This window comes from Strongylocentrotus purpuratus, unplaced genomic scaffold (genome assembly GCF_000002235.5).
Source record: "Strongylocentrotus purpuratus isolate Spur 01 unplaced genomic scaffold, Spur_5.0 spur5_scaffold_18, whole genome shotgun sequence".
Taxonomy (NCBI): domain Eukaryota; kingdom Metazoa; phylum Echinodermata; class Echinoidea; order Camarodonta; family Strongylocentrotidae; genus Strongylocentrotus; species Strongylocentrotus purpuratus.
Genome location: NW_022145603.1, coordinates 20,664,709 through 20,677,237, shown reverse-complemented (window position 1 = coordinate 20,677,237; position 12,529 = coordinate 20,664,709). Strand labels below are relative to the sequence as shown.

The following is a 12,529-nucleotide window of genomic DNA, read 5'->3' as shown; positions in this document are numbered from 1 at the left end:
ATTCACTAGGTAAATAACAACAGTATGATTCATATTCAGATAAGAGGCATCAGCCCCCTCCCCCTCCTCCTCCTCTTAATATTATTCGCATAAGCCTGATGTAGATTTAACTTATTTGATGAGTGCAATACTGAAGCAAAAAAACTAATCGTTTGTGGTGGTTCGGGGTTTGGGGGTAACGGAACGATTCTTATTTCTGAATAATCTGTCGTGACAACCAAATGAAAACAAAACAAAATAAAAACAGAATTTAACATGAAAAATTGTCCAACTATCCGGAGGAAGGAAGCAATCGTTAAGCCCCAACCGGAAGCAATACACCGTGTCACTAACCCGGAAACTACCCAACCCCGAAACCCACAGTACAATCAAAACAAGATTTCCTTCATTTGGAATTGTTCGATCTGATTAAACACAAATAAATATTTCGGAAGGAAACTACAGCTGTAGGGGAAATATGCTGAGCAAGAATCCATAAGAAAGAATTGAAGTATATATACTTGTCTTTGCAATTGGAAGGTTGAACTAGAAAGTATTTAAAGCTTGCGTGTTTATGAAGATCCAACAGACAAATTAACTTAATATCAAATCTAACTAGCATACAGTCGGCAATTTCAACTGAAACAAAATATTACAAGGATTTCTTTAAAGGGGGAGGGGTATTGTAGCTTAGATTTGGCAAACATGGTTATAAGAGATATTTGTTATATTTGTATATATATATATATATATATATTTGGTTATACTTGTCCAATATTTTGTTTCATTTTCCCGCCTCTCTTGTCAAAGACTTTAAAGACGTTTTGCCCAAACCCTTCCATAAAAAAAATCTAGCATGTTTCATGCTTAGTATTATCATATATAATTTCACATTTCTTACATTTATGGTAGAGAATTATTTATGTGTCATTACGTCATGTTGTATTATTTATATAACATGTATATGGATGAGATATCAATTACGATTGTATCTATAATATTCAAATCCGCATTTCCATCGAAAATGTATCTTATTCACTGCCGTTGTATTTATTGATGCAATGTATTGCATCTCAGATATTGATTGTTATTGTTAACATATGTCATTTTGTTAAATAAATACTATTTATTTATTATCTATAAATCCTTATTTTTCATATGAAAGACATGTATGGCGAGGATTGTTATTTCCTGCAATTTGTATGTGAATTTTAAGACGTGCATGTTTGTGTACATGTATGCCAAACGAAATGATGTGTATAATGTTTTACCTATTTATTGTTCTTCAAAATAATTAATAAATATAGATTTGTCAAAACATATGTTTCTCTTTTCATCATTTTAGAATAATCATAATAATAATAACGATAATAATACTAATAATGTAAAATATAAGATCTTCTATAGCGCTCATGTCTGTCAGATTGGACACTCCTGGCGCTCCACAGTTATTACGCCGACTTTAGCTTGGCAGCCATTATTGCGCTCCAGCACTTCAAGGAATTAATTCCTGCCAGGTACCCATTTACATCACCCGGGTGTAATGTGGCAAATGCAGATTAATATCTTGAATATCTAGAACCACGAACCATATGATCCACAGTGCGGTGCCTTATCAATGAGACCACGACAATACCTATTTATAAACTATTTCATAGATGTATGTACAATTAGAAATAACTTGTACATAATTATGTTAATATGATGAGGTTGCTTGTCATCACCAATGATTCCGGCAATTGTGGCTTTAGAAGAAAACAAATCTGGATTTTCATTTGATTTCAATTGAATGCATTTCCTAACAAAACATACGGACTATATACTGAATAACTGAACAAATAAATAGGAAGCACCCCCCCCCCCCTCCCCAACATGATGGTGATGTTGATAATGATGATTATTGTGGTGATAATGAAGATTATAGTAATGATACCGATAATGATGAATGTCATGACATGTGATTATGATGATAATTATGATTACGAGATATCGATGTTTTTCTTTGATAAACATGGCGACGAAAGTGATGAACTTAACGGTGCTAGGACAAATACACCCTTGGCAATCACCGCCAGCAATTCACCAGCGGGACAATACCCCCCCCCCCCCCCAGGGGATCCAGCCGGCGGCAGGGGAGGGGGCACAATTAGTGAGAAAATATTTTGCGGCGAAATAGCCGGCCGATTATTCGCTCATCGGGGGATGGTGGGGGTAGTGAGCACTATTTTTTTTTTATTTGTTTGCCCCCGAAAATTTGAAAATCGCGCCGGCTTATAATTCGCTCATTGGGGGGGGGGGGGGGGGGGGGATCCGCCACTGTCCGTCCCCCCCCCCCCCCCCCCTTCCCTCGGAAAACTGTTAGTGTTAGACATGTTAATGAGCCTTGGTATACTCTCATTGACGTTCAAAAACTCAGTTCGCAAAACGATTTACTACCATGGCAATGTTTTCGGTCTTTCCTGTCACGTTCCCTCTTTCTCGTCTTCCATTTGCTTTTCGTTTACTGTATCTCTTACTGTCTCCATTTTCCTTCTTACTCTCCTTGTTATTTCTTCCTCCCGCTCCCATTCGGTCTCTTTCTGAACCCTCTCTTTCTTTCTCTCTCCCAAGCCCCGCTCCCTCCCCTCTCTCTTTCTCTATCTCTCCTCAGCCCGCCCCTCTCTCTTTTCTTACCTTCTTTTCCTGCTGTCTTTTTCTATCCTCTCTACACATCTATTTACGTTTTGAGAAAGAATTTCTACTTAAAAGGAAAATGTGCCACCGCTCTCCTTCTCATATTCCTACAACAAAAAACATAGGCCCACAGTCAGACGCGTACGCGGGGGGAGGGGGGATGGGGGTTGGGCGTTAACCCCCCCCCCCTTCATTTTTTATAATGAGTGTATTTTTTAGCACAAAAAAAAACCATCCACCCACCCACTTTTTTTTTTTTTTTTTTTTTATAAATAATAAAATAAAAATTATGCCAATGGCTGACCTAAAAAAGGTGACCTTACCACCCCCCCCCCTTCCCCCCAACGGAGCAAAATGTCAAATTTTGACACCCCAAAAAAAAATTGTCCTCTTAGTTTGTGTGCTAAAATCCTTACCGTTGAGATTGCACGCATATACGTAAAATTCTAAAACTGGTCAATAGTTTTTTGAAAATGCCCTATGGCTTTTTTCAAAAGACTATTGACCGGTTTTGGCATTTTACGGGAATGGCCAAAATCACGACTCTAATTTCGACCGATCAGATGGCTGGATTTCTAAAGTGAGGTATACAACATATAATACATGTATCGACCGGGCATGGTTCTACTTGCCAATAGTATGTGAAGTTCAACGGATATGTGCGGTGTGGCGTGTAAATTACCTATGACTCTAATTTAGTCAATTCACTTTGATGGCATATTTTGTGGAAATATCTCTTTTCAAGAATTGACACTTGGGATGCGGTATATAAAACAAATATTGACTGCTTATTTCTCGGGTCATGGTTAGAACTATGGCTCCTCTATATTGAGAGCGCACTAAACCCTAAAGTTATTCTTGGGGCACAGAACAGTTTTGAGATCACCCTAGCTAATAGTTAAAGTATGCCCCTCAAAGTTGTCGATTTTTGTATGATACAAATGTTAAAATTCAACTGTGACACACACACACACACACACAAAAAAAGCTGGTGTTGAAGTCTTTGAAATGTTTTTCTTTATATTTTAATAAATATTCAGAAATAAATTAATCTTAACAATAATAATATTATTGTTTACCCAGAGAAGCATCATCACCTTTAATGTTGTGCTTCCTTGAGTCCATATAATTTTCCTTACTGAGCCATTACCAGGTTCCCATTTACACCTGGGTGGAGAGTGGCAAACATGGATTAATGTCTTTCCAAAGGACGTTGGTGCTGGGTAAGATTCAAACCTCAACCCTTTGATTGAGAGTCAAGTGAATGAATGAATGTACCGCGCAACACCTCAACTGAGATGAAAGATTAACAAAAAGTTGATACAGAGAAATTTGAGCAAACATGGTAATTAAAAATTGCAGCATTCCCTGTTTAAATTTGATATGGAAGGGCTGCTAGCTAGGAATGGATGGAAAGTACTGCTTTTGAAATACTGTCACAAACTAAAAAGACAAGAAATTGTTTATTAACCTCAGTCAACTTTTGATGAAGTTTGCGACTTTCAAATGGAGTCACCTCTATTCGATTCCATGACTACAAACCCTTGTAATAAACAGTTCTTTTCATGAAGTACATAGTTTACCATTTACAATATGTTCAATAAGATAGTAACATTCACAAAGCAATACGATGACAAGTACTCAAAACCTCCTTTAAAGACAGGGTACCATATCTGGTGGTTCATCTACTTAGTAGCTAAACATGCATTCTTGTGAATGACCTTGTCATCTGCTGGAAATCAGAGTGGGACACAGCACCTGGAAATGGATGGTGACCTTGTGAATTACCTCATCACTGCTTGGAACGTTTGGTGGTGCATCTACTCAGTAGCTAAACATGCATCCTTGTGAATGACCTTGTCATCTGCCGGAAATCAGAGATGGACACAGCACCTGGAAATGGACAGTGTCCTTGGGAATGACCTTGTCACCGCTTGGAGCCTTTAGTGGTGCATCTACTCCATAGCTAAACATGCGTCCTTGCGAATGACCCTGTCATCTGCCGGAAATCAGAGTGGGACACATCACCTGGAAATTGATGGTGACCTTATGAATGACCTTATGAATGACCTCATCACTGCTTGGAACGTTTGGTGGTGCATCTACTCAGTAGCTAAACATGCATCCTTGTGAATGACCTTGTCATCTGCCAGAAATAAAGAGATGGACACAGCACCTGGAAATGGACAGTGTCCTTGGGAATGACCTTGTCACCGCTTGGAGCCTTAGGTGGTGCATCTACTCCATAGCTAAACATGAGTCCTTGCGAATGACCCTGTCATCTGCCGGAAATCAGAGTGGGACACATCACCTGGAAATTGATGGTGACCTTATGAATGACCTCAACACTGCTTGGATCTTTGGCGGTGTATCTACTCAGTAGCTAAACATGCGTCCTTGTGAATGACTCCGTCATCTGCCGGAAATGAGAGTGGGTCACAGCACTGGGAAATGGACAGTATCCTTGGGAATAACCTCGTCACCACATTGAACCTTTGGTGGTGCATCTACTCCATGCGTCCTTGTGAATGACCTTGTCATCTGATGGAACCTTGCATTGGATGTCTACACAGTGGTTGTATATGTTCTTCAAAAAGCTCTCTTAGATTCACAGCATCAAAAGTCTTTTTCAATGATTGGATGCTCTCTAGCTCAGCAACTTCAAAGGATGAAAAACTGTGGACATGGAAATGTGCACGTAGTTACAACAAAAAACATCTCTTGGATACAGATGAGCAGTCACTCTAACTGAATAGTTCATACTGTCTTTCTGGAGCCTTTAGTTAATTCCCTTCTACCACTTACACAGAGGACACAAAATGTTGATTTTGGGGTTATAAAGGCTTAACTGGTAATTAAAATTCTAAAAGAATTAAAAAAGGGTTCTGAATAGCCAATAGACTTTGTGAAGATTAATAGAAAATGAAAAGCATAGAGTATTTGAGTAATATCCCAATAAATGTAAACAAATTGGTTACAACAATAATAATTGTAAAAAATATAAGTTCCCCATAGGTATATATGTGTACATGTATGTATTAGCATTTCTTAGTTAACCTTAGTAAAGCTAAAGTTTGTTAACATTGTGATTGTTACTTACTGCACAATAAATCATCCAACATTTATTTTAGAGAATGAATAAACAATAACCGGTAGTTCTTCAAAACAGAACAAATAACAACATTAATGTAATGCTCAAACTATTACCTTCATCAAATAAATAAAGCAAAGAAAACAACATTGCTACTTAATAACACATTTTTACAACTAAAGCCCCGTCTTAATAGAACTTTTTCGATCTCACCCGAGCGACATGTGGATGAGAAACAGTTGGGGTTCTGATCGTAAAACACGGGGTGAGCTTTAGCCAGGCTCATGGACACCATCTCAACCAGCCATCTGGAAAAAACCTCACCTGGGTAGGTAACCATAACCGCCCCTCCCTCATCGCGATCAGCTGGTGCGCGCTGTGTTCATGTATACATTTTTTCATGGCCCTGACGTCATTCTACCCGGGTAGATTTCCGCGCGCGTCTTAATAGGCCGTTTCTCAGATTTCATCTGGAAAACATCAGAACGTCACCGCGATCTCACCCTGGCCCGAATAGGGTAAAACTCACCTCGATGTCACCTCGATATTGTCCGGACGATACCCCGATTGACGCGTCTTAACAAGAACGGGGTAGAATGCTGTGTTCATATACATTTTTTCACGGCCCTGACGTCATTCTACCCGGGTAGATTTCCGCGCGCGTCTTAATAGGCCGTTTATCAGGATTTCATCTGGAAAACGTCAGAACGTCACCGCAATCTCACCCTGGCCCGAATAGGGTAAAACTCATTTCGATATTGTCCGGACGTTACCTCGATTGATGCGTCTTAACAGGAACGGGGTAGAATGTCATCCGGACAGCGTCCTTACAACACCGCGACTATATTTTCTGATTAAGACGGGGTTTTAGTGATCAAATAATTACCGTTGGTAAAGGTGATGGGACAAACTATCACTTCCGAGACTATCTAGATGTAGCTATCTTTCAGAAGCAAAGCTGAGGGAAAAAAATGTGTATACATTTAGATCGCCCAGAAGGTGATAGTTTGCCATCCCCTGAAACCAAATGGTGATTATTTGCTTTATATTCCACATCGGAAATATTTCACTTCGTTCGTCATTGCAGAGCAACAAGTCATCAATTAACAGTTAGCAAACGGTGCACGATACATTCAGTGCATGCAGTATGGTGGTGTGACCATAGTTAGCGCTTGACCAAAGTTCTCGTACTAAGAGCTCAAAGAGGAGAGCAATACGCAACATATATAATTAAAGTGTGTTGCACTGTGAAGATACTACTACTATCTACCAAGTGCAACACACTTTCACTGAAGATAGTAGTACTATCCACACAGTGTAACAAACTTTCCTTCTCCCATCAATGATTGGAGAACTATCTTTCATCACATGATTTACTTTTGACCAATCGTAGAGCAAGATTCTTAGTATGTGGAATATAATACAACATATGAGCAACAACAGACTAAACAATCCACCACCCTGAATAGCCAATATTCGGTCAGTTTGGAATCAACTTGGAGACGGTTTGGCTGTCTCACTGGGGTACAACTGGTTGAAACAAATTAAAATTGAAATTAAAATCTACACAAACCTGCTTTTTTCTTCATCGGCATGCCTTTCACTTAAAACGCTCATCATTTTCTCCTTGCAACCCTTGCCATTAGAATCCACATCTACCTTCTGAGTTTTCAGTCGAAGAATAAAGTCCTACAAAAAAGCAAAAACAGAAAAAACAGAGATAGAGTAAGAAGCACTTTGAAAAAAATGGAAAATGAATCATAATGAAGTGAGAACTGCAAAATTAGAAACTGTTTTTTGTTATTGTTAACTTTTACTGACAGCCCTTCTCCTATACAGAAATATTCTTGAAATTCTGCCAAATTCTGAAATTCAACTGTTGGGTGATGCTCTCAACCATTGGTCTTCTCCATACATTACCTAGTAGTATTAGCCATGTTTCACAAAGATCTTAATTCGAACTTAACTCTAGGTTGGACTAAACAATTATGGAAAGCCGTTAGCATCTTTGAAAATATTTGTAAAAGTTATTTTAAAAGGCATTAAAAGTTGATTCAAATCAATCATATTTCCTATGTTCAAGGAGATTTCATGTTCTTGATGTAGAATTTATTAAAGTCTAAAATACTAGAATTTTTGCTTTTGAATATATTTTATTTTGAGGCTATAAATGGCTCTCCATAAGGTTTAAGTCTAATTTAGAGTTAAGTATGACTTAGGATCTTTGTGAAACACCCCCCAGGAGTGACGGGACGGTCATCAATTTTTAATAAACTTCGAAACCTCAGAGTTATCATCAATGATCCATGAACAATAGGAAGGGTTCGCAGGGCCGATATTCAAGCGGCCATGCCAGCAGTCATTTAACTAATCTGTTCAAGCTGGCGTGTAAATCTTGAGGGCAATGACATAACTTCAAGTGAGAACCCAATCCCCCTCCCCACTGCTAGTAACTAACAAACCTTATACAGTACATGTTATTTATATATATTATTGTTCTTGTTGTTTTTATCATCATCATTATCATTAACAATAGTATTACATAACATATCATATTTTTATTGTTTTAGTAATTATCAATAATATCATCACTACATATAATGTTTTGGTTACCATCAATAATACTATCATTACATATCATATTTTTATTGATTTGGTTATCATCAATAATATTACATATCATATTTTTATTGTTATGATCAGTATATCATGTATTATAAAACTGACCTTGACGTTGTCCTGATGACCTTCAAGAAGGATCAAGATGAGCTTCTCAACAAAGAAAATTCTTCCCATGATGCCCAGCTCTGCACACCAGCTTGTTATTGTCTTGACGTAGCGCGCCTTAGCTCGCATGTGATCCAGTCGCAGTAGAGAAACCTTAAGCCCCCCTGTGTCACCAAATGAACGCAGAAATAATGTACATAATAAGACCAAAACGAAAAAGAGATCGAATGAAAGCATCTGAATTACAAATTTTCAAAGAAAGTCTTTGAAATTGTCTTCATTATTGATAGATAATGCTGTCTTTAATCATATTATTATCTACAAAAGATAGGCCAACAGATCCAATGTTGAAAGCAGTATTGTAACTGGCAATGGAACCTTGTAAAAGTAATTAAATAAGTTAATAAATAGATAGGTAATGGTATAAATAGACAAAACCATAATAGGTAAATAAATTACTAAATTATATAAATTAGTAAGTAAATAAATAAAGAAATGAATAAATATACAAATGTATACACAAACTCACCTTGCCTATCAGATACAACGTGTGGTTGGTTCAGAGTTTGGTCCTCATTTGCATACTCCTTGAAATGAAGCCTCACCCATTCCACTATCTCCAATGTCATTGGTTCACCACGCAGGTGCTCATTAGCATATTCAACAAGGTCGCTCGTCATGCTATCAGTGGCTTTCCTGGTAAGGAGGTCAGAGGTCAAGCTGATAACCGGCAAGGATTGTGGGTAGCATTGTGTGGTTGTGAATGTGATGGCAAGGGTCGAGCCAACGAGGGGAGACAGAGAATTACCGGGGACATCTGAAACGGCAATGGTGTATCGAGATGACCCTGAAAAAAAAAGAGCAAGCACAATTTGGTAGAAGAATACGAGCAGAAAAGAAGAAAAAAATGAAAGGACCAAAAAACACCATGTATTATTAGAAGATGACGGGCAAAACATATCAAATAAAAAGAGCAAAGTATTATTACAAGATTACAAGCAGAAAAAACAAAAAATTCAAAGAAGAAAACCGGTGTGTTGGCTCAGTTAGTAGAGCGTCCGCCTCACAACCGGTAGGTCGTGGGTTCGAACCCCGGCCGCGTCATACCAAAAGATGTTAAAAGACGGGAGTTGCTGCTACCTCGTTTGGCATTCAACAATAAAGGGATAGAGCAACGTCAATCTGGCGCTGCTCAGTGGCTGCCGGGCTCACGATCAATTGGGCAAAAAGAATTTCCATTTTTTGATTTAACCTAATAAAATTTGGAGTAGACTTTAAAAGATTATTATTATTATTTTATTGGCAGAAGATATTCATGTATTCAAAATGTGTATTTTATTTCCCTTCATTATGTACATGCAAGCCAATAGGCAATAGAGCTAGCCTACCAGGTATATCTTTTCCTCATACATTGTGAGCTCTAGACCAAAAACTTCAGTCTCTCTAATAGTTGGGTGTTCCACTGAGACTACGTCTGGCTCCACTAGACCTCCGATTATAGAGACTGAAGTATGGCCTATCGGGACTGTACGGGACTGTACAAAACAAATGGTTCGGTTCGACCGGACCGCGATGAATGAGATATGCAACAAGATTTTCACTCTTTACATCCTCATAACTGCTGCAATTATAATAAAAATTAAAAATAACATATATATAGCTTATTTGACTTACGATAGCTTGCTCATTTAGATCCCAAATTAATGATTAATCCGAGAAAGTCTCGTCAACATTATCCGTCTTGGTTTTAGTTGATGAATATTCATTTTTTCTTTTCGAACGTCCAATAGCTACCGTAGCTACGTACGAGTCAGCCCCACAGCCCAGCTTGACCAACGAACTCCCACGAAACGAGTGCTCTGATTGGCCATTTGGCTATGTTTTGGTAGGTTGACCTGGAAATATTTTGGCCGGCGGGTCATATAGCCCTATGTTCGAGTGCATGAACGTACTGTTTCACAGTTCGGAGATACAAATTGGATAATTCATATAAGTAAGTCTGTAAATTATACATTTAATATTAAGTTATCAAATTTTGATAACTGTAATTAGGACAAATGACATACCGACCTAATTTACATCTGATTTAGAAATCAGAAAATTAGATCTAAATAAAGAAAATCGGGGGAGAAATGTCAGGAACGAAAAGATGTTCGGCTGTGGCTCTAAATTACCCCCACGGTACGAGATCTCTGGGTTACCAACTTACCATCATAGGGTTAGGGTTAGGGTTAGGGTTAGGGTTAGGGTTAGGTTTAGGTTTAGGGTTAGGGTTAGGGTGAAGTTAGAAACCCAAAATAATAAAACACACTAAAGTAATTGGGGAATGACAACAAATGTCAGTTTTATTAAAGAAATGACCCAAATCAGATGGTAATTTCTGTCTATGTGAGCTCATACTCATAGTGACCAATAAACAGTTCTACCCCTATAGTTTTAACTGGTGTTGTTGTTTTAGTTTTAAGGGCGTGTGTCATTCAATTATGAATATTTACGCCGATTTGGACCAGACTACCGTAGTCTCTATGATAGCGAATAGATGTAGTCTATTAGTCTATTGACTATTCTACGTGAAATTTTCTCAACATAGTAGAAGCCAGCGGTTTTCCGTCGCTCACCGCGTCTGCCGCCCGGGCTGAGTACCAGCAGCGACAACCTAGTAGGTCTATAGCAGTATAGGGAAATGTCATGGGCTTCTTACCGGTCAATGCGTTGAAATCATGGAGCACGAATTCTCCGCTTTGGCAGAAAATAGATTCTATAACTTGCAGCTCATCTGCTACATCATCAGAGCTAGGAGACGACATAGCTTGGTCCCATTACATACCGACCAGTATTAGGCCTGGCCTGGATGCGTTATTTTTTTATGCGGCACAGATTGGGGCTTTTTTTTTAAATGGGTCTTGATTTACAGACTAATACTGGTCATGTGCGTACTAGACAGTATAAGTAGTAGAGGTCTGTTTTTAATAGTGTTACATTTAATCCACTACCGCATGGAAAATCATTACATCAACAATTAAAATCAAATTGGAAAACTGAAGAGGAGGCAGCACGTCAATAAGGAGAACATCACAATAATTAGTCAATAAAACTTACTAACTTAAACGAAGAGGAATGTTATCTAAACACATAGTTCGCGATGGATATACAAACTTCTTCGCAGCGCTAATGCGCTAGCTAACATGACTAGTCTCACGTAAGTGCAGACACTATTCAGTAGGGAAAGAACGTACTTCCCATAGGTTTAACACGCGCCATGCCCCAATCTGTGCCGCATAAAAAAATAACGCGGCCTGGATGCCATGAATTTTAGGTAGACAGACTCGAAGTGTAAGCTAAGCTAAGATAACATACACGTGCGGTACCGTACTTCTATGTGTGTACTTGCGCATGCACATGTACGTATCCACATTTACGTAGTACCAAAGTACTAGGTACGTGATAGCACGCACATATGTACGCATATTGGAGGAAGTTAAAGAGAATGTTCATTGATTTCAAAAACTAACTTTATTGTCGTAATTGCAGAGGTGAAACTTTGATTGGACAAGGTTATCAAAATCCAATGCTTGGAAATATTCGAAGTAATGATTAACATCAATTACAAAACGCTTAGATATAACCCCGGCACATAGCACCTGAAAAGCTCTCTGAACGTTGTGTGACGTCACATGTTGAACATGATTTGCACAGGCAAGCAGACGGTGTCCCATGACATCTCACACATTTTCAGTACCTGTTTTGTCATCTTCTCTACATTGCCTCACTCTAAACCCCACGTATATTTTGAGGAAAAATTAAGGAATCCGTCGCTTGTAAACAAAATAAGACCGTCATTGTATTTTCAGCTGCATATACCGCGGCAAGCGCGGATCCAGCCGACGGCAAGGGAGGGGCCCAATATTCCAACAACAACAACAAATATTTGTTTTGCCAGGGGAGTCCCCCCCCCCCCCCTAGATCCGCCACTATAGCTGCACCGTGGTATGTTCGGTGTTTCAAGAGGGAACAAAATAGTGCCGTCTATGTTAACATTCCGCGGGGTTTTATATTTGA

At 38.7% G+C, this 12,529-nt stretch overlaps 1 protein-coding gene across 3 annotated transcripts; it reads right to left on the bottom strand.

The window, feature by feature from the left end:
* Positions 1 to 3,661: 3,661 nt before the first annotated feature.
* On the bottom strand, positions 3,662 to 11,926 carry LOC115925481 (RWD domain-containing protein 3-like). 3 transcript variants are annotated; one of them, XR_004064744.1, is made up of 7 exons: positions 11,767 to 11,926; positions 11,172 to 11,317; positions 9,000 to 9,317; positions 8,471 to 8,634; positions 7,317 to 7,432; positions 4,723 to 5,328; positions 3,662 to 4,440 (listed from the first exon to the last, which is right to left on the bottom strand). XR_004064744.1 is itself a non-coding variant. In XM_030989428.1 (6 exons), exons 2-6 carry the CDS (start codon positions 11,275 to 11,277, stop codon positions 5,190 to 5,192), a joined length of 843 nt encoding a protein of 280 aa, XP_030845288.1. In that variant the 5' UTR covers positions 11,278 to 11,317; positions 11,767 to 11,926; the 3' UTR covers positions 3,662 to 5,189. The 3 variants fall into 3 exon arrangements, 1 of the variants encoding a protein (XP_030845288.1); XR_004064743.1 differs by having other exon boundaries at positions 3,662 to 4,710; positions 4,994 to 5,328; XM_030989428.1 differs by having other exon boundaries at positions 3,662 to 5,328.
* Between the last annotated feature and the right edge of the window lie 603 nt (positions 11,927 to 12,529).